The sequence below is a fragment of the Magnolia sinica genome, chromosome 16 (assembly GCF_029962835.1).
Source record: "Magnolia sinica isolate HGM2019 chromosome 16, MsV1, whole genome shotgun sequence".
NCBI lineage: Eukaryota > Viridiplantae > Streptophyta > Magnoliopsida > Magnoliales > Magnoliaceae > Magnolia > Magnolia sinica.
In genome coordinates, this window is record NC_080588.1 from 60,585,621 (window position 1) to 60,612,836 (window position 27,216).

General features: G+C 39.1%; 1 protein-coding gene across 1 annotated transcript in view; it reads left to right on the forward strand.

The window, feature by feature from the left end:
- The first annotated feature begins 8,017 nt into the window (after positions 1-8,017).
- The window catches only part of LOC131228958 (peptidyl-prolyl cis-trans isomerase CYP65), a 36,507-nt gene continuing 17,308 nt past the window's right edge, over positions 8,018-27,216 (forward strand). Inside the window, exons 1-9 of the mRNA XM_058224798.1 lie at positions 8,018-8,345; positions 8,437-8,499; positions 9,130-9,233; positions 20,867-20,958; positions 21,065-21,154; positions 21,272-21,347; positions 21,429-21,787; positions 21,948-22,204; positions 22,317-22,605. Of these exons, the coding sequence (XP_058080781.1) occupies positions 8,218-8,345; positions 8,437-8,499; positions 9,130-9,233; positions 20,867-20,958; positions 21,065-21,154; positions 21,272-21,347; positions 21,429-21,787; positions 21,948-22,204; positions 22,317-22,605 (1,458 nt within the window). The 5' untranslated portion in view covers positions 8,018-8,217. The remainder of the gene's footprint in view (positions 8,346-8,436; positions 8,500-9,129; positions 9,234-20,866; positions 20,959-21,064; positions 21,155-21,271; positions 21,348-21,428; positions 21,788-21,947; positions 22,205-22,316; positions 22,606-27,216) is intronic.

The following is a 27,216-nucleotide window of genomic DNA, read 5'->3' on the forward strand; positions in this document are numbered from 1 at the left end:
TTTTTCTAAGTCCAAAGGGGGCATTAAAGCATACACACTAAATGATTGGATGTCCTCCACCAATCACAATAGGCCTCAAATGCAGTCTGAAAGTTTTCATTGATCGACATTCCATCCTTCCCTTGTGTCGTCTATTTGATAGTGGACAAATTGTTTTGTTAGAGATATAGGAGAGCATCAAAGGAAGTACAAAATAGATAGATTAGATATACCATACGCATTATGATGGGCCTCATGGGTGTATATTAAGCATTATATTTCAAACTACAACTAAATTTATAGCCTATAAAGCTTGTAAAACAAATCCTGTAATTAAATTACAAGTAATTCATTTATAACTTAAAAGGACTTTATAGGCATCCAAATGATGCCTTAACATCTACTCCTTGGAACAGTTATTTTCTTGAAATTTGCCTACGTAATATTTTTCATTCTCAGCTCTCATAAATGTCCACCAGTCCTATAGTTAGGGAGTCAAATAATCTTAAATTTTGGTCTACGAAACATCTGGGTCCAATAATTTGGATGGTTTAGTTTGAATTAATTGCATCCAAGTGTGAAATTCTGTATAATGTTATAAGAGCTCGAGTATCACCCCAACGCACTGTTGCAAAAAATATTGATTTTAATAAAATATATATTTCAATAATAAAATGATATATAATATATATTGAAGTTGTTTTGAAAAAACACTTCTCTGTGGTTTTTGGGAATAGTCCCACATGGAAAAGGGAAGAGAAAAATATGTAGTTTATATGAAGGATGTGGAGTATTATAATATTTACCTGCCTAGTCCGTGGACTATGGACCTTGCATGTTCCAGTGCGTACTCGGGCACGAGGACAGGCTCGGGCTCGGGCTCGGTGCGAGGGCGTGGGCATGTGAGGCAGTGTGGCTGTGTGGCTGTAGAGGCGTTAGTGGCGCACTTTGCACTTCGCACGCCCCAACAGCTAGAAAACAGCTAGCTATTGTCTCACAACAGTCAGCATGCAACAGCTTAATGGCCCATGCACAACAGTCAGAAAACGATCATAAAACGGCTAGTTTTCCAACAGTCATAAATGACTTAATGAAATTTAAGTCTCTGGACCATAACCCCCTAGCCACCATAGCCTATAAAAAGAGGACCTGGATGGGTTTTCAAACAATCTTAACTCACTCCAGCAAACCCATACGAACTGAGACAGTCAGCCCCTCTCCACTCATATATTCTAGTATTTTTAGCAACATAGCAAGGCTTAAACCTTAGCTTGAAGAACAGACCAGCGGTGTGGTCTAGGACAGTTCAACTGAACCGGTGGCTGAAGATTTGAACTGATTTATGCAGAAGTCGAAACTACTTTTCTCTTCATTTGTTCTTCTTTTGGGATTTTTCTTTTATACTGTAATACTGCCAAAAAGTGTGTAATTGAGTTCCATCTGGTGGGCCTTCGTGTTTGTTGAACGCAGACCCATACTAGGCTCGTCGTATCCTAGAAGTTATTTGCCTGTAATCTATCAGCATACTCAATTTACTTGAGTAGGGGCAAATAACGCTTTAAGGACAGCATTTCAGACGTGTTTCAGCCTGTCCTGATTTCTGATTATTTTGCAATTTTTGATTTCCACATTATACAGAAATACATTAATCTGTATAGTTTCTAATAATCTTAAAGCGTTATTTTTCTGATGGAAGTCGACAGTATTTCATCCATCAAGTTGATGAATCAGGACTTGATACGTCTTGATCAGTTCGATGGAACCAATTTTACAAGATGGCAGGACAAGCTAAAATTTCTCATGACGGCGCTGAAGATCTATTACATATTAGATCCAAATTTGCAAACACTACCTGAAGCATCTGACAAAGACACACCTGAACAAGTAGCTGCCCGCACCAAAAGAGCCGAAGATGAACTCTTGCGTCGAGGACACATTCTGAATGCTCTCTCTGACCGCCTATACGATTTGTACCAACAGACGTCATCAACAAAGGAGATCTGAGCCGCTGTGGAATTCAGATATAAGGCTGAAGAATAAGGTACCAACAAGTTTCTCATCATCAGGTATTTTGACTTCAGCATGGCAGATAATAAACCGCTGCTACCCCAAATCCAAGAACTGCAGCTAATGGTAAACAAAATCAAAGCGATAAAAAATCGATCTTCCTGAATCATTCCAAGTCGGGGCTATAATTGTCAAATTGTCACCGATGTGGAAAGACTATAAAAAGAAGTCACTTCATAAAACCGAGGACTACACACTGGAACAAATCCCGAAACACCTCAAGATTGAGGAAGAATCCCATAACCGTGATAGAAAAAATGATAACGGGAATACCTCGTCCAAGGTACATGCTATAGAAACCACTAATAACAAACATCCCGAGAAGGACGATTCCCTAAAACCTAATAAAGGGAAATTCAAGAAAAACACCCAAACGAAGAATGGAAAGTTCAAGGGCCCATGCCATGCCTATGGAAAAACCGGGCACTATGCTCGAGTATACCACTATCACAAATCTAAAAAAGAGGCAAGTGCAGTAGAAGAAGGTGATATCGTGGTTATGATCACTGAGGTGAATACCATCCAAGGCAAAGTTCCAGGTTGGTGGTATGATACTGCCGCTACAGTACATGTGTGCTACGACAAATCAAGCTATGAGAAATTAACCGGTGGTCAAGAAGTCCAAATGGGTAATGAAGTCCGATCGAAGGTCGTCGGCAAAGAAACTGTCGAACTGATATTCACCTTTGGAAAGAAAGTGATTCTAACTAATGTATTGCACGTCCCAGACATGAGGCGAAACTTAGTTTATGGGGGTCTTTTGGGAAAACCAGACATACGGGTGGTGTAAGAGTCAGGTAAACTGATTCTGTCCAAAAATAGAAATTTTGTCGAAAAGGGATATGCTTGTAATGTGATGATTAAGTTTTCTCTGAATGAAAGTAGCACTTCTGCGTATATGGTTGAATCTGCTGAACTGTGGCATGATAGGCTAGTCCATATGGGGTATAATACCTTAAAATTCATGGCTAAGAATGGTTTAATCTCATACACAGATAATGAAATTAAAAAATGTGAAGTGCGCATGAAATCCAAAATGACGAAGAAACCTTTTCCAAGTGTTGAAAGATCGTCTTAAGTATTGGATCTTGTGCATAATGATATCCGTGAGTTAAACAACATTTTTACTCGTTGAGGTAAACGATACTTCATAACCTTTATAGATGATTGCTTTAGGTATGTGTATGTGTACCTATTAAAAAGTAAAGATGAAGCATTAAACATGTTTAATATATATAAAGCAGAAGTAGAGAATCAACTGAATAATAAAATAAAAATTATCCATAGCGATGGAGGAGGAGAATACTTCTCCAATGAATTCGATAACTTCTGTGAAGAACATGTACTGATACATCAATGTACAGCGCCATACACACCTCAACAAAACGGAATAGATGAAAGAAAAAATAGAACATTAGTATAAATGGTCAACTCAATACTGATAAAGGCAAAGTTGCCACTAAGTCTATGGGGAGAGGCACTGCTTGCAGCATGTCATATAATAAACAGAATTCCGTCTAAAAAATATAAAATATCTTCATATGAAACATGGAGAGGTAGAAAACCTAACCTAGGATATATAAAAGTGTGGGGGTATTTTGCATATTGCAGAACCCATGATCCAAAAAAAACTAAGTTAGGACTAAGAGCTATTAAGTGCGCTTTCGTAGGGTATGCATAAAATAGTAAAACTTATATACTTTTAGACATAGAGTCTAATTCAATAATAGAATCAAGAGACGTTAAATTTTTTAAAAACTCACTATTCTTAGAGTCAAAGGATAATGAAATCCAAACTCCTAATAGAGAACAAGATAGCACAGCTCTACAGATAGTGAAAGCTCCTATTGAACCTCGTAGGAGTCAAAGGACAATAATAGAGAATAGTCTAGGAGATGACTATATAAACTCACAACGCGTCATTTTCCATCTTGTAGAAGGAGATAGAGAAAATGTTATAAGAAAAATACATATAGTAATGACTATACGGGATGATCCTAAAACATATAAAGAAGACATATTCTCTAGAGACTCAGCTTTCTGAAAAGAAGCTATAAACGATGAAATGGAATCTATACTATCAAATCAGACATGAGAACTAGTTAACTTACCTCCAGGTTCTAGACTCATATGTTATAAGTTGGTATTTAGGAAGAAATATTACACTGATAGGACTATCCAAACATTTAAAGCTCGACTAGTAGCTAAGGATTTTAGACAAAAAGAATGGATAAATTACTTTGACACATACTCACCTGTAGCTAGGATAACATCCATTAGGATATTATTTGCGCTAACTTCCATACATCATCTTCACATCCACCAAATGGATGTAAAGACCGCATTCTTGAATGGTGACCTCAACAAGGAGGTATATATGGAACAACCTGAATGATTCCTTCTACCGGGAAATGAAAACAAAGTATGTAAATTAGTTAAATCTTTGTATGGATTAAAACAAGCACCAAAACAATGACATGAGAAGTTTGATTTCAAAATACTATCTCATGGTTTCATGCATAATGTAGCCGACAAATACATATATTTTAAAGTAGATGGTAGTTACATCGTTATTATTTATTTGTATGTTGATGACATGTTAATAATAAGTAATAAAATAGAAGGTGTGACTGAAACAAAGAGGTTTCTATCTTCCGTATTTAAAATGAAAGATCTTTGACAAATTGATACCATTTTTGCTATCAAAGTTAAAAAATATTGTGGGGGTTATGCTTCGTGTTAATCTCATTATATTGAGAAGATACTAAACAAGTTTAACCATCTAAATATAAAAGAAACCAAAAACTACAGTTGATCCAAGTATCAAGCTAAAAGAAAATATTGGAAGAACAGTTGCACAATTAAAATATGCGAGTGCTATTGAGAGTCTTATGTATGTTATGCAATGCGCTAGACCTGATATCACGTATGTTGTGAATAAACTTGATAGGTTTACTAGTAACTCCAGTACTGAACATTGAAATGCAATAAGTAGAGTCCTTGGTTACTTAAAAGCAACCAAAGACTTAGGACTATTTTATTCAGAGTTTCTTGCCGTATTAGAATTATATACCGATGCGAGCTGGATATCGAGTGCAGGGGACAACAAGTCTACTACAGGGTGGGTATTCACTCTAGGAGGTGCAGCTGTATCTTGGGGATCCAAGAAACAAACTTGCATAACGCATTCGACTATGGAGTCTGAATTTATAGCCCTGGCTGCAACAGGTAAAGAGGCTGAGTGACTAAGGGATCTTCTATTAGAAATTCCTTTATATGTAAAGCCTATATCGGTTATGTCATTACATTGTGATAGTGAAGCCACATTAGCTAGAGCCTATAGCGGCACTTATAATGGTAAGTCTAGACATATTAGTCTTCGACATAATTATGTCAGACAATTGATTCGAGATGGAATTATTATTATTTCTTATGTGAAATCAAGCAATAACCTGGCAGATCTTTTCACTATACCTCTACCGAGAGAGGTAGTAAAGGCTACATCTAGAGGGATGGGGTTGAAACTCTTCAACCAAAGTTTCACCAGTGATGATAACCCAACCTAAAGTTAGAAAATCTCTAATTTTAGATTTAATGGGTAAGAACAAGTCACTGATATGTGGAAAGTCTTCAGCACAATTATAAAACTTCATCCATAATAGATAAGTGCCGAGCGTTACAATAAAGGATTGAGTCTTAGAACTCTTAATGAAATCCAGTCTATAAAGACAAGTATCTTATAGTAACGGAGACATTGGAAGGATTTCACCTATATGAATATAGAGATGGTGCCGTCTTTTATGAGAGTTAGGAGTTTTCTCTCGTGATTGTTCACGAATTAGGATAAGCACATGGCCATTAATTGTGCTGAACAAGATTGTGGGAACTCTAACAAACACATAGCGAATATGTGTGTGGTATTTTTAATTCTTTTATCTAGGAATAACTGGTTCAAAACTGCGGCTACCAATCATTTTGACAGAGTATTGAGATACTTACACTAAGGAAAGATTAAAGTCGAAAGATATATTTCTTTATGAATATAAGTTGATTATTTTGGAAGTATTGTTTAACCGATAAAATATTTTATAAAATCAAGTGGGGAATTGTTGCAAAAAATATTGATTTTAATAAAATATATATTTTAATAATAAAATAATATATAATATATATTAAAATTGTTTTGAAAAAACACTTTTTTGTGGGTTTTTGGGAATAGTCCCACATGGAAAAGGGAAGAGAAAAATCTGTGGTTTATATGAAGGATATGGAGTATTATAATATTTACCTACCTAGTCTGTGGACTATGGACCTTACGCACTGGAACACCTGCGCGCACGCTCGCGCTTGGGCACGGGCACGGGCTCGGGCTCTGGCTCGGTGCGAGGGCGTGGGCATGTGAGGCATGTGAGGCAGTGTGGCTGTGTGGTTGTGTGGCTGTAGAGGCACCAGTGACGCACTTTGCACTTCGCACGTCCGCATAGGGTCGCTCCTTCGCGACCTTGAGCGAACCGGAGCGAGACGTGTGTGAGTCACAGTGCGACTAAGTGGCTATGGTGGGTGGCTGGTTAGCAGAGAGACTAAAGGACTGAGAGAGAAATCTCACAGTATAAATAGAGAGACTGAAAAGAACTGTTGCAGCAGAAACTGTAACAGCTGAGCTATTAGTGCGGGGTCCAGCTGTAACTGCTGCATGGCTAGCTCAATAGCTAGAAAATGGCTAGTTGTTGTCTCACAATAGTCAACATGCAGCAGCTTAATGGCGCATGCACAACAGTCAGAAAACGGTCATAAAACGGCTAGTTTTCCAACAGCCAGAAATGACTTAATGGAATTTAAGTCTTTGGACCATAATTCCCTAGCCACCATGGCCTATAAAAGGACCCATATGGGTTTCCAAACAATCTCAACTCACTCCAGCAAACCCATACGAACTGTGACAGTCAGCCCCTCTCCACTCATATATTCTAGTATTTCCAGCAACGTAGCAGGGCTTAAACCTTAGCTTGAAGAACAGACCAGCGGTGTGGTCTAGGATGGTTCAACTGAACCAGTGGCTGAAGATTTGAACTGATTTGTGCAGAAGTCGAAACTACTTTTCTCTTCTTTTTTTTTTTCTTTTGAGATTTTTCTTTTATATTGTAATACTGCCAAAAATCGTGTAATTGAGTTCCATTTGGTGGGCCTTCGTGTTTGCTAAATGCAGACCCAAACCAGGCTCGTCATATCCTAGAAGCTGTTTGCCTGTAACCCATCAGCATACTCAATTCACTTGAGTAGGGGCAAATAATGCTTTAAGGACAACGCTTTAGATGTGCTTCAGCCTGTCATGATTTCTGATTATTTTGCAATTTTCGGTTTCCACATTATACAGAAATACATTAATCTGTATAATTTCCAACACGCACTCCCCCTGAGTATTTGTTTAAATCGTTCCACCCCAGAGCCTTGATGCGGTTTGGCTGGAGTCAAAGCTCAGTGAGCCCCACTATGATATATATGTCTGATCCATGATGTCCATCATTTTTTAAGCTCATTTTAAAACATTAGCTCGGAAGTAAGTGAGATCTAAATCTCAAGTGGACTTCACTGTAGGAAATAGTGGTGATTAAACTCTGACCATTAAGAACTTCCCAGGACCACGGCAAGGTTTATTTGCCATCCAACCTATTGATTAGTTCACATGAGCATGGATTGGATTGAGGGAAAACACAAATACCAGCCGGATCCAAAACTTCTATGCCCAGGAAGCTTTCAACGGTGAGAGTTCAATCGCCGCTGTTTCCTGTGATGTGGTCCACCTGAGATTTACATCTGCCTTAATTTTTGACTCGTGCCCTAAAATGAGTTGGAAAAACGGATGAACGGCGTGGATAGAACACATACATCATGGTGAGGCCCACGGAGCTTTGACACTAGCTAGCTGGCTGGTGTTGGGGTCGCAGCCAAACTGCATCCCCTTCCTTTCAAACAGTCTCTTCCCACGGCCAAACTTTCGCTCTCTCTCACCCCAGCGTCTTCAGGGAGAGATTTTCAGCCGATCCGAAAAAAGAAGAGAAAAGAGAGAGAAACCCTAGATTTTCCAGCAAGGGCTCGAAGAACCGACGCAACAGGCGGAGGAAAAACGCAAAAGCCCTAGATTTCTTTTTCCTCTCTCCCCTTCAGACAGAGATGGGGAAGAAGCAGCACAGCAAAGATCGGATGTTCATCACCAAAACGGAGTGGGCCACGGAATGGGGCGGGGCCAAATCCAAGGATTTATCTGCACCCTTCAAGCGCTTGCCCTTCTACTGCTGCTCGTACTCATCCCTTCCCATTCTCCTCTACATTCCTTCACCGCCCTTTGTTTTCTATATCATAGCATCCTCTAATATTTTGATTTTGATTCAGTCTCGTATTCACTCCGTTCGAGGACCCTGTCTGTACAAGCGACGGCAACGTGTTTGATGTAATGTGCGTATGCTTTCAAATTACGATTTAGGTTGCGTTTGAGTTGAATTGAATTGCTATATTAGTTGAATAATGCAGCAATTATTAGACTGTAGTCGGCCCAGGTGCTATAATTAGTTGAATAAAGTGGATTCCACACACACTTTTTTGACCTTCAAAGTTGTAGGCCTCATTGCAGATGGAACATTACCTGAAAATCTCACTGATTGGAAAATCTTTTAACCATCTGATTTTTGCCTGTTAAGTTTGGACCATTGACCAATTGCTGTTTAATTGTCCATTTGATGGTTCCCAGTTGGACAGTTAATACCATCTGATCATTGTATTTTTGTGCTATGCTCCATCCAATATATATATATATTTTTTTTTTTTGGGGGGGGGGGGGGGGGGGGGGGGGGGGGTGTTCGAGATTGGTGTGCATGTTTCCACATGTATAGTGTATAGTGGCACCATAGTCTTGAGAGCTAATTTCTCACTGTGAATGCAAGGATGCATAATTACAACTTATTATTTCCTCTTTGATCAAGCTGGATGTTCACCACTCAATTCAGTTGTGTGCCCAAAAGCAGCCTTGCATTTTGTTTATTGTTTGAATTCGTATTTGTTGATCTAGTTTGATCTGTTTGGGTTCAGGAATATAATCCCTTATATAAAGAAATACGGGAAGCATCCGGTCACGGGAGCTCCTCTCAAGGAAGAGGATCTCATCCCACTTAACTTTCACAAGAACTCTGAGGGTAAGTGATGTTTCTGTCTCCTCTTAAGTCTTTTTCATTTTATTATTATCTGACAAATTTTATGTCCACTCAAGGCACAGGGAACAGGTGGTGATTTAGAATTATTTTTTTTTTCCTTTTCTCCCTTTGCCATTGATTTTTTTTTTTTTTTTTTCCTCAATTATAAGCAATTGGAAAATCATCAGTTTACTACATAATCCTGTACATTCTCGAAGCCACTCTTACATGTGGAATGATATTGATGCCTAGTTTCAAAAATAGGATATTTAATAGCTCCTGCCCCTAGGTCATGTAATCATGTTTGGCTGACGGTCATCTTAGGAGCAAAGATAAATAATTTGTGATTTTGGGATATCTGCTCTTTAGTATAATGCTGATAAGTTATGAAATGGGTCTCTCGTGTTGTGTTGGAAAGAAAGAGCTCTTTTGTATCCACACGAGTATCATCTCATGATTTTGGAAATTCAACACGCACACAGACAATGCTTCCCAGACACCCATTCTGGCCCACCCCTAAATCAATATTTGCAACCACAACGGCATTTGGGAGCTGAATCAACAGAATTATGCTACAATTAAAGCATTCTGTGCCGATTGCAAGCATTCTGCCCAAACTTGGGATATGCAAGCATATCATAGAATTTTGGTCATATGCTTGAGAATCTGGGTGAGTTGACTTGGTTTGTTTTTTAATAAATATAAATCACTTAAATAAAAGCCACCGAGCCTTTTGTTCTATATAATGATACAAGTTGACTTGGTTCTCAAAAAATAGAATAAAATACAAGTTGACTCATTTCAAGTTTTAGCTGAATCATTGTCTAAGCATTCGCCCAATTACCCTTTAAAGAAGAAGAAGAAGCATTCTTCCAATCATTGTGGTTCAACTCAAGTTTTAACTGAATCATCATCATCATCATCTCTTGAGCCTTATACCAATTGATTGGGGTTGGCTACATGAATCCTTTTTGATGCAGGACAATTAACCAGTAGCTCTAAAAGCTCGAACTGTTAGAGTATGGTGAATTAATCCCTTTATCTCATAGCCCAGGCCCCACATCGCATGGGTTAGGACCTCGGCCGAATCCCCCTTGTGGGCTCGTGGGCCCCAAATCACATGGGCCGCCCACCCCGAGTGTGTCCCCGCATCCCACGGGCTACCCCACTCGAGCCCAGTGTGAAATGTGTATTAATCATTCGCGGTGATGAGTCTCGAACACGAGACCTTCCCCATAGGCCCCAAATCACATGGGTCACCCACCTCGAGTGTGTCCCTGCCTCCCACAGGCTACCGCACTCGAGCCCGATGTGAAAATGCCCCTACATTAATTACCCCCGGTGAGGAGTCTTGAACATAAGACCTCTTACTCTGATACCAATTTGATGCAGGACAATTAACCAGTAGCTCTAAAAGATCAAATTGTTAGAGTATGACCAATTAATCCCTTTATCTCATAGCCCAGGCCCCACATCGCATGGGTTAGGACCTTGGCCGAACCCCTCTCATGGGCTCGTGGGCCCCAAATCACATGGGCCGCCCACCCCGAGTTTGTCCCCACATCCCACGGGCTACTCCACTCGAGCCCGGTGTGAAATGCGCATTAATCACCACCGGTGAGGAGTCTCGAATATGAGACCTCCCCTATGAGCCCCAAATCACATGGGTCACCCACCCCGAGTGTGTCCCCGCATCCCACGGGCTACCCCACTCGAGCCTGGTGTGAAAATGCCCCCGCATTACTTTTCTAGACATGTCAAGTTTTAACTGAATGTGTTTGAGAACTTGTAAAAAGTTTAATGAGCTGGGAACTATGGCATAACTCCAATGTAATATGTCACTCCCAAGTTGAGGTCTTGAAAACAAAGTTGTGTAAATAGAGTAAGCAATTTATGAGCTAATAGAGACCAAATGCAATCCAATATGGGGAGATGAACATGAAAAGGCTTTTGAGCACAAGCAACTGATTGATTTCCTATACCAAATAACAAGACCTCCGAAATTGTTTACAAGGGTGATAAGTAATTACTAGTGCAAACTCAGCACTGAAACCAACCTAAGTGGATTGCAGCTGTTTTGCTGGTGATTCATCGAAGATGGTGATGGTTGTATGGTGCAATGAGAGACACACCGAGTTTCCCAAGTTATGTTCTTGATAAGATGGTTACTTGGGTTTGGGACTTATTAATGCGGACCTTTAGTCCTGTTGCATGAGTTCATTTTTTGCCATTTCCCTAGCAGGTTCCCCTCTTGAGCAACAGAATCAGACAATGTTCATAGCAGGAATCAAAGTTTGTACTGCCCCGGGGGTAGTAGAGTCACATGAATCTCACTTGAGCCACCCCTTATCCCACCACTAACCAATGTCAGAAATCCACCAAGTCTTATCACCTTTATGTTTGCCTCTTTCATCCAACTTCTAATATGAGAGTCCCCACAACTAAGAGATTGATTTCTAATCAATCATAGTTGACTTCAAATCAATCTAATCTGCCTAAGATGGTAAAAGCCTAATAACAATAGAACAAATATAGAAAATAATCCTAATTACGTCTCCAAATCATCCCCATATCTTCAATAACAACCCCCTCGTATCTTCAATCACATCTTTAAATCAACCTCCATATCTTCCAAAAATACTAAATTGCAATCATTGATTTAAGCCCCCAAATCTAAAAATCTAATAAATAAACAGTCTAAAAAATCAGCACATGTTGGGCCCACAACAAAAATCGAATTTGCTCCTATGTGAGTCGAATCTGCTTCCGTTTGAGTCTTAGGAAGGACCCAAAATGAAGTCTATACTCTATATAAATATCCAACCATGCTACGACCGGAATGGGAAGCAGCGTATTAATGTCAGTATTCTGCACATACCTTTTGGAGACTTCCATCGATGACACCATGCTATGAACCAGTCAAGATTACGACGCATACGGGGCTAGTAGTATTTTTCTCCACCATGGTCAATGTTTTATCCATTTCAAACTGTCTACCTAGTCCTCTTCCACGTGGCTTAGATAGAATCTTTTCTCGCAATGATCCTTTTAGAATGCATACACGAGAACCCTTTGAATAGATATCCATCATTTGAATAGATATCCATCGTATGAGACGAATTTACACTTTGGAGTCTCTGCCATCCAGACACCTGTCAAGTATTATGCCAAAAATGGGGTCCTCTTTGTATTGTTCTTTTAATGCCTCAAATCCAATGACCTTCACGGTGAGAGTTCCTAGTAAAACCACCATCTTACTCAAAGCACCCGTCGCTTTGTTTCGACTTCTAGCTTTGTGATGCAAAAGGAAAATTTATTCTTATAGGAAAGCTATTCACTTCACATGATGTGCACTCAACTTCCTTAGGGAGTTAAGATATCTCAACGTCTCATTTATTTTTTCTTTTGATGACGTCAGGGTGTTCCCGCTCCATTTTGAGGTGATATTATTCCATGCGGATGCACACTCGCAAACCACGTGCATCGGGTAATCTCGGGGAGGGGAATCGAACTCGCGTCTGTGGAGAGCACACCCACGATGCTTGCCATTCTCCCAAACGCCTCACAGTCCGAGTATAGAATGAATTCCCAATGAATCAAGCTCTGTCTCCAATGTCGTAGTGCCTGGACAACTGCATATAACTCAAGATCATGCATGAAATAGTTCTTTCATGTATCATTAAGCTTCTTACTAAAGAAAATGACCAACTTTCCTTCATGACTCAACACTGCATCAATGCCAGCATTTGAAGCACCACTTTCCATTTCAAAGACTTTATCAAAGTCCACTAAGTACAAGAACTGGAGCTTTTATAATTTCTTTTCTTTTTTTTTTTATGGCATCGAAGCTTCAATCCACTGCTATAGTCCATTCGAACTTTCTTCTCTACGTGTAATAAGTTACAAGTGCAATGATGGTGTTGAAATTTTGAATAAATCTCCGGTGAAATGTCGCCAAGCCGTGGAAAGAATGAACCTCTAAAAAGGGTTCGTGGGGTGGGCCACTCGGCAATGGCCTTGATTTTCTCCTAGTCAACCTTGAACCATTCTATAGACACGATATACCCAAAAAACATAACAATATAGACAAGGTAGGAGCACTTTTTGAAGTTAACAAATAGTGACTCCCTCTGTGGTACATCAAATGATTAAGATGAATAGATGAATCGGGACAAAACAAGAATATCATCAAAATAGACAACTAAGAACTATCTCATAAAAGGGTGGGTTACCTCTGTCATTAGCTTTTGAAAGTGCTTGGCGCATTTGAAAGGCTAAATGGCATGACGAGTCACTCGTACAACCCTTCTTGAGTCTTAAATGCGGTCTTCTAATCATCCCCAGTCTGATACATATTTGATGATATTCGCTTTTCAGGTCAATTTTTTTAAAAGACCTTTGCTCCATGCAACATGTCTAATATATCTTCCAAGCAAGGCATATGAAACCAGTATTTGATAGCAATATGGTTGATCACAATGTCTGTCCATGCACATCCTCTAAGATGGACGCGGATTGCGTCCTACCTTGTGGGGCCTACCGTGATGTAAGTGTTTTATCCACGCCGTTCATAATTTTTCTCAGATCATTTTAAGGAATGAGAAAAAAAAGAGGTAGGTACGGGGCTTAAGTGGACCATAAAGTGGGGATTGAACGTCCACCATTAAAAACTTCTTGGGAGCTGGAGAAGTTTCGGATCAAGTTGATATTTGTTTTTTTTACTTCATCCACGTCTACGTGACCTTATGAATAAGTTGGATGGTTAAAAAAAAAAAAAAAACATCACGGTGGCCCTTGGAAAGGTTTCAACGGTGGGTGTCATTATCACTGTTGCTTCCTTTGGTGTGGTCCACTGAAGTTGTGGACCTGCTTCATTTTTATGATCATACCTTAAAATGATCTGAGAAAAGCAATGAACGGCGTGGATAAAACACTTAAATCACGGTGGGCCCCATAGAGCCTTGCCTAGGCGGATTACTGTCCGGGCGGGGGTAGGATGCAATCCATGTCCCTCTAAGATCCATTTTTCTTATGGGTAAATAATGCAGGAACAACACATGGTGACATGCTTATTGAATTAAACCATTTTGTAGCAACTTAGTAACCTGTTGGTGGAGCTCAACATGTTTAACTGGATTCATCTGGTAGTGCGCAAAATTTGGTTGACTTGAAGCTGACACTAAATGTCATGTCCTGAAATCTGGGTATACAAGTAGGGGTACTCAAGACCCAAATCCCAAGGCTGTGAACTATATTAATTAATATTTATCACAACCCACGAAATTCATTTGAATTCAATAGAAATTCAGAACTTCTAAAAGGAAATTAATTTTGAAATAAATTTCATTAACACTGTTCACTATTTCAAGTCTCTTTTCTTTTGACAATTTGCTATTTCATCGGAAATTGAAAATTTAAACTAAACCTAGTAAGTGAACGGAAATTAGTAATAGAGGCCCGCCTACTCGTAATATTCCAGCTTGGCACCTGTAAAATTGTGGGGTGAGGTGGGGTGAGCATAACAGCTCAGTGGGATCATCTCATACCCAGATTTTGAAACTTTCAAATTTATTTCTAAAATAGATAACCATAGAATATACATGAACTGTAAAGCATCAATTAAGAAAGCTGTGATGAGAAACTAAGATCGCAGGGAAACAATGAATGCATTGCCTACTACGAATACTCATGAACCATAAAATAAATATCATTCTTTTCGTGATCTTTTAGGATTATTGTAGGGCAGAGCACCCGTGTTATGGATCTTTTAGGGAGAACCCAAGGTAGAGGACTTGTGATCTTTTAGGGAGAACCCAAGGCAGAGGACCTGTGATCTTTTAGGGACAACCCAAGGCAGAGCACCTGTGATCTTTTAGGGATAACCCAAGGCAGGGTAACTTTGATCTTTTAGGGACGTCCAGTGGCAGAGCACCTTTGATTTCATCCTCAATTCTCATTCTTTGTGCTATGAATGCAACATACACAATTCATATAATCTATCATCGATTCTAACATAACTTAAGCATGTACACAATGACAATATCACATCCAGACCTTAATTCAATATGAAATATAAACTTTTGGAATGTAAGATGTACTCAAGGTTTAATTATAACATTGTCATACCAGGTTATAAATTAGAATCAACTTAATCTTAGCATCGTATGAAAAATTGAAGATAAATGTAAATTAATCATGCACACGATGGACTCTGAGTCCTTGCTAGATCCTACGTGCACTCGAGCTAGACTCAATTCGGCTTGACTTAGCTCGACTCAACTCGACTCGGTTGGATTTCGACGCGACCTAGTTTGAATTCAGGGTGCAAAAAATCCAGCAGGGATCTCAACTCTCTCTCTCTTTCTCTCTCTAGGGTTCATGATCTGTTGGACCTAAATTCAACTTGAAATCTGCCTGACTTGGCTTGAAACTCAATGAATTGACTCGGCGAGTTGACTTAGCAAAACTCCATCTCCCTTACCCATTTGTCTTTCTTCCTCCTTCTCTTCTTCTTTCCTCTCCTTTCCTTTCCTCTCTTCTTTCCATCCATCATGTCCAACAGAGGGTCTAGACTCGGTGTTGTGACCCCATTGATCTCTCTCTCTCTCACGCTCTCTCGTGATTTCTCTCTTTCTTTCACGTGATTTCTCTCTCGTTTTCTCTTGTCCCTTTGTGATCTTTCCCTTACGTCAAAAGAGTTTAAATAAGGCTCACAAAGACTCTAGAATCACATTTATAATAGGAGATAGTGTTGGGTTTGTGCACGGAGCAAGTTGCAGACGAAGTTGGGTTTCGACGCTGGTTTGGGTTGGTGTTCTATACCAAATATGTGGATGGATTTTTGGTTGGATATCACTTATTAGTGATCATATGTGCGACAAATGGGTCACACGACGATGGATTCAGATCTTCAATCAAATGTTTTATAAGTTCCTAAGGTGGTGGTTTTGTTTCGATTGGGAGTCCTTGTTGGAGAATGATAAAGGGTCCCATGATCTTGAACAGTTTGGATTACAACTGATTTTGGACAGTTTTGATTGGATAGCCGTGCCTCTGAAATTTGAAAGGAAAGAACTCGGAAGGGAGAAAGAGTCGGGTTCGGTCTTCTCGTTGATAGCGTGAGGGTGCTGATTTGATTTTCTAGATGGATTGCTAGGGAATGAATGGTCCATATTTAGTTGGTGGCTCACGAACTCGTCCCAAAAAGTTCCATAATGAGAAGATGTTGGGAGAATAATGCAGTGTGTTCAGATTTCTCGACCCTAGCTCATCGCATCGTAGAGACACCAGCTGAGTTCTTGGATCTAAGGGATGAATGGTTCAAATGGAAGATCAGAAGCTCATGACTTTGTTTCCACATTCATTGGAGGGGAGGAGAAAAATAAGGAGGGGGAATCGGGAGGGAAGTTTTCGCACGTTGGGAGGTTTTCGTGGGTTCCGGCTTGACCACATGTGCACTCGTGCCATGTTTCACACGTGTATAGGGTTGGTGTTGAGCTATGGGTTGATCAATGTTCATGATATTTGGTGGTCCAATACGAGGGTGTCTCCTTCTCAGAATCGCTATGGGTTGATTAGTGTTCACCACTCTACTTAGAATGGCTATAATTATTTGAATCTTGAATCAATAGTCTACTCTTCTTTAAACTCACAATACGAGGGTCCATGGAGGTTCCATGAGGTGTCTAGGTGTAAATGTTTAGTCCGTCTATCGGATTAATGGGCAGATCTTGATCTTTTCATGTGAAGGTGCACGGAGAAGGGTGTACATAGGATCACTAGATCCTTAGGCTTTAGAAACTGTAGGATTTGTAGGATTCGTTGTGGCATATCTAGGGACTGAAAATGGGCCCAGACATGGTCCAATGTGAAATGTGAACCGGTAGATTCGTTGGGGATCGCATGTGGATTGTAAGGATGGTCTTTATCCAATTTTTAGGAGGTTCATCTAGCAAATATGATGTGAATTCTGGTGAACGGTTGATCTTGTGAGTCAGACTTCGAGATTGACAATGTACAATTCAATTGAGTTGGATAATCATCGGTTAGGTTTTCGTTGCAATCAGACTCCTACAAATTGGTTTTCCAAAGAGTAGTGTAGGGTAGGAACATGTAGACTGTGGGAATCCTAGATGATTGGTGGATGCACCTCTAACCATTGGGATTGAAAGTCAACAATAAGATATGATCATGCGAGGGTAGGGAATAGGGTGGATGGTTTAGATTCATGGATAGGCAAGTGTATGTGTGATTGAGATAGTCTTAGGGCAAGTTCACTATAATGGGATGGTCTAAAGGTGACGTGGACGGTTAGATTGTTGGATCTAAGTCTAATTAGATATCTCTACGATTGGTTTGGTGAATGATTGTATATACAAGCAGATGTGAAAGTTAATGGATGAATGGCCTAAGATTGGTGATGGAATTGGAGGATCTGTGCACGTTCCTTTAGGGTAAGGATCCAAGGATTGGTCCACTATCTCGATTGAATTGTTCTAGATGGTTTAGGTATGTCATCACATGTCTTAGAGGGCTAATATAAGTCGTGGGTTCAATGGCCATTAGTGATGCAAGTCTAAGGTGGAGATAATTGGTCAATCATAGGTGAATTGATCTTTAACTCTACGGTTTTTCTATGGGTCAGTATAACTCGAAATTGTATAGTTTAGATTGTGCTGATTGAGTAATCTACTTCAGTAGATTTTTAATGTAACTACAGGGTCTTAATGGAGTGGTTTTGACACACGGGTCGAGGGGCAAGATTAGGTAGGTTTAGGGTAAGTTATATGGTTAGATTTGAGCTTGTTTATGGATACACGAGTGGTCTTGAGAGTGTAAGTGGCGAGAGTGCAAGTGTATATGTACATATACACAATATAATTAATAATTACATACATCAATGGTTCACTCTAAACAAATTGATTATGCATATTAATATTCACAACTTCCATAGAATGATGGATATATGTATGCATGGATGCGTGGATGGATTCATGGATGAATGTAAGTGTACTTGCATGCACGTGCATTCGTGCACAGCAAAATCCCGGGTCCTTGCACTAAATCAATGTGATGTTGAATGTTCTTCATAGGAATAAGTTTAGCTGAGTGTTCTTTGAGCGCTAAGTCTTTATATTCATGAAGGAGCTCTTTTATAGGAGGTGGAACATCTGATTGTTTCATGTCTTCTTTAGCAACTATGACATTGATGATGCCAGTCTCTTCGCTTTCCTCTTCAAACTTTGCACATTGAATGATTTTTAACCCTCTTCTTTATCAGATTTGGGTGTTAGAAGATGTTTTATTGGGTGCAATGTGATATCAACACCATCATTGACAAAGGAATAAGTGTTTGCCTAAGTCAAATGCATCACATCTCTATCTTACAATCACGGTTTCCCTAACAAAATGTGACATGTATCCATGGGGACCATGTCACACCATACCTCATCCTTGTACTTAGATTCAATAGAGAAGGAAATTAAGGACTTCGAGTTAACAAAAGCTTCTCCCTATTTCTTGAACCAACGAATCCGATATGGTCGTGGATGCTTATGTTTGTTGAATTATAATTTATCCACCATTTCTTGTGAGACTATTCTCATTGCTCCTCCCGTTTACCAAAATTATGCATATCTTCCCAACAGAAGTACAAGTGGCGCGGAAGATATTATGTCACAACCATCACCCCTCATCAACCATTTGAGGCGTTGATAGCATAGTCTGTTAGATAACCAACGATTCTCCCCTATTACCATACACATATATTACATCTTCCCCAACATGTACCCCATCCTCATATGCATGTTCTTCGTATTCTGTCTACTTCAACTTTCGTTTGCATGTGGTCGGGAGTGTCTTCAACATATTCTCATTCTTCAAATAAATTTACTTCAATTGTGGACTAATGCTTAGGGTAGTGAAAAGAGTGATGTCTCGGTTGCCCACACTTAAAGCACATAAAGGGAGTGTTGCTTTAACCCATCTTTGGTGCACTAGCATGTTATTCATAACCACCCCCCCCTAAGTTGGGGCTTGGCTTCTTTGTTGGATGTTGGCCTATCGTCCCTCTGCCTATGGGAGGCCTTGTGGTTGCATTATGTGAGAAGTTAGCATGTTGCCTCGTTGTCGACGACGACCCTCATGGGGCGCCAAATTGTCTCCCAAGTTCCCAATTAATTATCTCCTCGGCTTTCAATGCAAGTATATATGCATCAAACATTTTAAATACATCTTTAAAACCCAATTCATTTATGATATTCCAGTTAAGACCATTAAGATATTTTGAAATCTTTTGGTCTCCATAGTCACGAAACCTTGCTTGTGATGTCAAAGTATGAAACTCGGTGTTTTCATTTATTGACTTGTTCCCTTGACGTAGATTGTGGCATCTTTAATAGAGGTCACGAGCATAAGTCGTGGATAGGAATTTCTTTTTCTTTTTTATTTTTTAACTTTATTTTTTTTCATCTTTTCCCAATAATTTAATTTCTCCTTATCTTGATGGATTCGTTTGATTTGGGGATCATCCCGTTATGCTATAGCATGACCGGAAGACTTCATAGCTACTAACTTCACCTTCTAATTATCCACGATTTCCTTATACTCAAACACCTTTACCACCTTGTTTAGCCAATCGAAGAAATTGTCAACATGCTATTGACCATGGAATTTCGGAATTTTTACCTTAATTCCAAGCTGTCTATAACGTTCCAACAATCAAAGCATTCAATAATTGGTGTCTTCAAAAACTAGGGCTATTTGTTGTTAGTTAGGACCTTGGTAGGGGCTCCCCCTGCATGTCCACATGCTCCAACTTTGGTCTCTGAATCCCTCAACGCCGAATCTCCCCCACTTTTTTTTTTTTTGGGATCTCTCCCACTTGATTAGTGAGATTGCCTACATTGTGTGTTTAATCTACTCTGTGAGTGTGCGGAACAATTGGGTTAGTTGCACTAACTCTTTCTATGTCATCCCCTTGAAAGCCATCATAAGATGATGTAGAGTCGAAATCCTCAAAGACAACCCCGCTTTGATACCAAAATGGTGCAACTTGATCATCAAATCAATGAGATATTGGCATCGAATCTCTAAGAAGTGGACATGAATTACATTCACAAGAATATTTGAGTAGATAGGGGGAATAACTTTATTAATATCAAACTTCTTCTTACAATTTTTAAGAAAACTCATGCTTAGAAAAATTTAGAATGACCATGTCCGACACCACCACCCTTTTTTATAGAAGGAGCACAACATTATTGATCTATGCTTGACTAGGCACAGAGTAGGTCTGGATTTAGAACCTTTGAAGGTTTGACCCTCTACTGATGCACCAAGAAGGTTTTCATACTGAAAATGTGGGATGCAGCATGTGAAGCTCATATAAGTCATTCAATCATGAAATTTATGTTCCTAAATTTTCTCATATAGCTTCATTTAGTGGTTCTTAGTCTTGTTTGTGCTTGCCCACCTGAATGTATCCATAATAATTTTTAAAAAGTGCAATTGTTTAATCAGTATGTCCCAATTTCTATTTTTGTCCTCGTCCCTTTATTTCTCGTTTTTCTATTTTCTGTTCTGGATGTCCATGAATTACTCGGTGTTCGTTAAATCTGTTCTTGATGTCACTGTAGGAGAGTATCATTGCCCTGTTTTGAACAAAGTCTTTACTGAATTTACACACATAGTTGCTGTCAAAACTACAGGGAACGTGTTCTGTTACGAGGTTTGTTGCTATTCTTGATTGCTGTTCCAAATATCATTTTGTAGGAAGTTTCCTTACATAACTTGGCTTCCACATTATTGAAATTTGGGTCACTTTTGTTTCACAGGCAATTAAAGAGTTGAACCTGAAAACCAAAAATTGGAAGGAACTCCTCACAGATGAACCTTTCACGAAAGAGGACCTGATAACAATCCAGGTACTTAGGTGAATTAGCACATAGCCTTTACTATCTATTGATACCAATCTTCATAACCATCAGTCCATCACGCTTACGATTTTATTTTATTTTTCTGTTATGGTTGCCCCGTTGCAGAACCCAAATACTATTGATAGCAAGGTCCTCACGGATTTTGACCATGTCAAAAATAGCTTGAAACTTGATGATGAAGGCAAGTGATTTAAAAATAGTTTTCTTAAGAATTTATCTATTCAATATCCATGATAATGATTTTTGTCCTTTTGTTGGCCAGATTTACGGAAGGGTGAGGATCCATCAAGTGACATAAATGTTTCAGGAGATATCAAGCAGATGCTACAAGAGCTTGGAACTGAGAAGGCGAAACAAACTGCATTGCATGGTGGTGGTGGCAGCAAAGCGCAAAATGAAAGAGCCGCTGTACTTGCTGCCATTTTATCATCAAGATCTCGCATCAAAGAAGACTCCAAATCCAGCTCTAATCCCGGGCAGTCATTCAGCATTGTAGATGCTGCATCTGCATCAGTACATGGAAGAAGCGCAGCAGCAGCCAAAGCTGCAGCTAGTGATAAGACTGCTGCTCGAATTGCCATGCACATGGCGGGAGAACGCATGCCTGTGAATGCAAAAATGGTCAGTTATTCTAATTAAAGCCACTCAATCCAATACTTTGGTTTTGTTTCACATTTATTTGTTGTAAAACTTGGCACACAGTTTTGGTGCTCATCTATTCGAGTCAGTTTTTCCTTTCTTGCTTCCATTTCTTATTGGAAGGCATTGGGTGTTCTTTCAGGTAAAAAGCCGTTTTACTACAGGGGCTGCATCACGATCCTTTACTTCTACTTCGTTTGATCCTGTCACCAAAAATGACTTTGAATATGTTAAAGTTGAAAAAAATCCAAAGAAAAAAGGCTATGTCCAGTTGCATACAACACATGGAGATTTGAACATAGAGCTGCATTGTGATATAACTCCAAGGACGTGTGAGAACTTCATCACCCTCTGTGAACGTGGCTATTATAATGGAATAGCTTTCCATCGAAGCATCAGGTACAGTAAACAGACTGCCCCGTCGATACCTTGTATGTTAAACTAGTTTTCTTCTTTGTAATTCCATTTAAAAAAAAAAATGTCAATAGGACTAATCATCTGCATTATATAGGAATTTCATGATTCAAGGTGGTGATCCAACTGGTACTGGAAAAGGAGGGGAGTCTATTTGGGGAAAGCCTTTCAAGGATGAGCTCAACTCAAAATTGCTTCACTCGGGAAGAGGAGTTGTCAGTATGGCAAATAGTGGCCCCCACACTAATGGCTCCCAGTTTTTCATCCTGTACAAGTCTGCAAATCATCTGAACTTCAAACATACGGTATTTGGTGGAGTTGTCGGTGGCTTGACGACCCTTGCAGCAATGGAGAAGGTCCCGGTTGATGACGATGACCGGCCTTTGGTAAGTGAACATCTCTTGGTTATTCTCTTCAGAACAGATTGTGCATCCAAATCTTGGTAGTGTTTTTTTTTTTTTAAATTTTTTTTTTTTTTTTATAACACAGTAATTGTGAATTTAGAGATTATCTTTTAATATTCATTTTGCAACATTAATTGCTTAAGATATCAGTCTCTTGAGAAATGTTAGACAACCATTGTTTTTGTTTCATGTTATTTTGAATCTTCTAAAGAAGTGACCTCTGTTATGCTCTTGCTGTTGGTATTAGATTTTGGCTTGTGGATGAAGCAGTGCTAGCATTTTTCCTATTTTTCATGCTACTCCTATCCAGTGTTCGAAGTATCAGTATTGTTACAAGTTTCGCTGGCCAGGGATACAGAAATAATATCGATATCACGGATAATATTGCTGATAACCGGAAATACGGGGAAACATGGGAAAAACGGTGAAATTTTCAGTGAAACTTCGGGAGATGTTAAAATGTACGTATTTGCATATTTAGAAATAAAACAAAATTGCAAAAAGAATGCATACATAACCAGTTTCCATTTAATGGGGCCTTAAAAGCATGTGTTTTTGTAAGAAATCAGTCCAACCATCCCTTCCGGCCTATTTAACCATCCAACCTTCTATCCAAACATCCATCAATATTGCAAAATATCAACAACACATAATATTTCACCAAGAAATCATCAACATTTGGAAAGGAAACAAAAGATTGTGGTCTCAATATCTCGTATGTTGCGATATCGATAATATCGAGATATTATCAATATTATCAATGACAAATTGAACATTACATACAACCATGTGCCCATGAAAAAAAATGGAAATAATTTTTTTTTTTTTTCTAATAAACAGAATTTTGATGATATCAATAGGTATTGAGATATCGTTGATACACTTATGATACAAGCATTACCTAGAATTTACATAGTCAAAAATATTGGCGATGTTGATGCATTGGCAATACAAGCAACACTTAGAATTTACATAGTTGAAAATATTAACGATTACATTAGCGATATTGATATGTTGGCGATATTTAGCGATACATTGCTAATACCTGAAATTTCTGATATTGCCAACATTATCGGTATCGCTACCAGTGTTATCGGTATCGTTGAGTTGGAGATAAAGATAATATCGGAGAAAATTCGAACACTGCTCCTAGCATTCTTTATGTATTGTTGGTTGTGGATGCCAGTTGGACTTTATCTCCTAGTTCAAAAGTGCAACAAATTCGACTTGATTGGATGCTGGTTGGCTGTGGATGCCAGTTGGGGGTTTATCTCCTGGTTCAAAAGTGCAACAAATTTGACTTGATTGGATCTCAACTTGACCTAAAGAGAACTTGTCTGCATTGAGTTCAAATTGAGTTGCTTTATAGCCTAGTTGAGTCAACTAGAAGAAAACTAGGTTTTTTACTAAAATTTCTAGATTTTTCCTCCTTTTTTTTTTGGGAATTTATATATTCAATAATAATTTATATATTCACTAAATAGATATATATCATTGCTCAACTTGGTGAATCTGGCTCAAGAATTGTTTGAGTCGACTAGGATCGACACAAAACGAGCCAATATCTTGTACTAATCAGCTTATAATAGGAGTTGGTTGATTTTAACTATACTCAACTAAGTTTTGGACAAGCTTTATGGATCAACTGAGTTTTACATGACTCTATCAAGTTTTGTATTGGGTAAAATGAGGATGGGGTTGAACCCACAACCTTCTGTGAGAGAACTAGTGATACTACAACCACTAGGACAAATGCTCATTTTGATATAGTTTGCATTTGTTATGCAAATAATTTCTTCTTCTTTTTTTCATGGATGAATGATTGTTCCTCATTTTTTATCCATCGTACAAGTAACATGCATAAATGTCCCGAGTGGTGTTAAGCTGTTCGGTTTGGGCTAACTTCCTGATTCGGTTTGACTTCCTGATTCGATTTAAGTTGGTGTGTCCCGAGTGAGGTTAAGCTGTTCCTTTAGGCGTGACATGGGGTTCAATTAGGGAAGGCGAAAACTGTGATTTGGAGGATGGTTATTCTGGCAGTCTGGTGGTCTGTTTGGGGAGAGAGGAACAATAGAGTTTTTAGGAATTGCTCTAATCTCGTAGGGGAGGTTTCGTCTAAGGCTAAGCGTTTTTTGATTGAATGGGCTTCCAAGTTTGAGGGTCTCAATGCTTGTGATTTTTCTTTTTAGGCGTGTAATCGTTGTCTGCTTTCTCAACGTACTTCTTTTGTAGCTTCTTTTCCTTTTAATAGAATCGTCTTTCCGAAAAAAAAAAAAAAACATGCATAAATGTCAATCCAGATTCCACACGGTAAAACTCATAGAGCCCATTCTAGACAACAAACTAACCTATCATGAATGACTCCACATGCCTATAAGAATGTGAAAACACCCAAACTATACTCTTCAAGATTGAGAGAGATTTGCCCCTTCACATGTGATCTACTCGAGGTTTTGACTCTAACATTATCGACAAATCCTAGATATGCAAAACCGGGCATCTCGTCGTCCATTTTTCCATTTGTATCTTGCCGAAACCACCAATATAGTGGTAAAATTACATCTCTGTAGAACAACCCCTTTTCATAATTGAGGACATCCTATAATGGTTTTGAAAACCGGTTACGATACATCCTAATCAGCCGTTTCGTGACTGTATATGCTGTCCCCTTTACATGATACAGGGGTGAACTGATCCATTGAAAAGTATGGGCCTTATCATTGATACAGGGTAATACACCCCTTATCGTTACCGGCCAATATGGCCATAATGGGCCCATTTCAATTTTTTATTTTTGCAACTTTTTTTTTTTCCACTCGTTTCTTCACTTCAACCATGGAGGAAGCTTAAAAACACATTTTTATAGTAGATCTTGGCTTATTTTGGTGATCAAAGCACAAGATTTGAGTGATATTCGATGCATTGAAGTGGAATAAACCATTTTGGGTAAAGGCATATTTTTTTGTTCATTTAAAAAAATAAATCTTTTGGTTCTTTTCTCAAGGGTAAAAAGAGCTTTATTAATAAGATTGTTAACAGAGTTTGTAATATTGATACTATCGGCTGATATTATCGTTATTGCTAGCCAGTGATATGAAACCCCTTAGAACTTGCTCAGGAAAAAAAAAAAAAAACGGAATTATGTGTATCGTGCGATATATCACAAAATATCATGTGATATCGCCGATAAATCGCAATTTATCATGATTTTTTAATTGATTTTATGCCAAATATTGTCAATATCAACAAAATCCTCTCTACCACGCCACAAATTTGAAATATATATATATATAAAATTGTAGCAAAAAATCTCTCATCTCAAGATCTGCACGAGGGAGTGGCCTTTGATTGGATTTGGTGGGCTAATCGTCGAGTGTGCCGGATCAGGTAAGAAAAGCTTACCCCCCCCTCGCTTCTTTTTTTTTCCCCCCCTCTTCTGGAGAGAATCACTTTGAAAAAAAAAATACCATATTTCCACCAAGGTTTTGGGGATTTGAAAAAATGATGAAATTTGGGTGAGATTTTTGGGCTTTCGAACGGATTCGAAATCACAAGGACTTGCGGAGCCTGCGGCTTTAACGGAGAAGAAGATGAGGCCTCGAGGGTTTCTTTGACTCTCTCCCTTAATTTAAGGAGTGGATTTGATGTGACTTGTTGCATTGAAGACGGTGCGGCCCTTACCATCCATACGTTGGAGTGATAAATTTAGGCGAGACGGAATGAGGTAAATCCAAAGCTCAAGTGGACCCCATCACAGAAAGCAGTTGGGATTGAATGTCTATCGTTAAAAACTTCTTGAGGGCCACAAAAGTTTTCAATCACGCTTATATTTGTGTTTTCCCTTTGTCCACATCTTCCTGGACTTATGAACAGGTTGGATCACAAATAAACATCATGATGGCCCTAGGAAGGTTTCAAGTTTCAATGGTGGATGCCATTATCCTTGTTGTTTTCTGTGGTGGGGTCCACTTGAGCTTTGGATTGGCCTCACTCTTTGATTGAGAGGTAGTAGAAATGAAGCAGGGGAGAAGCTGCTGCTTCTAGAATGCAAGCTTATCCTTGACCTTTTTTAGAGCGTACCACTATTGAAATAATACAAAAGGGTTTATGCCCTAAAATGATCTCTCCAAATGGATGGATGGTGCAGATACAACACATGCATCATGGTGGGGCCCATAGTCAAGCTCCCACTCACATCGCTCTTCCGTGTGTAGCGCAGACTAGGGAGTAGCCCAACTCCGGGCGGACGCAGATTTCAGAAGTTCCCAAGTTGGGAACCTATGTGGGGCCCACCGTGATTTTTGTGATGAATCCACACTGTCCATCTGTTTTGCGTGATCATTTTAGGACATGCGGCCAAAATTGAGACAGATCTAAGTCAAGTGGGCCATACGAGAGGGAAAATTGGAGAAATAAATTCCTACCGTTGAAACCTTTCTGGGCTCCAGCTTGATGTTTATATGACATCCAAACCATTTGTAAGGTCATTCCCATTGGGATGAACTGAAAACACTAAAAGCTTAGCCTGATACAAAACTTTTGTGGCCATATGAGTGTTTCAATGGTGGTTTCTCAATCCTCATTGTTTCCTCT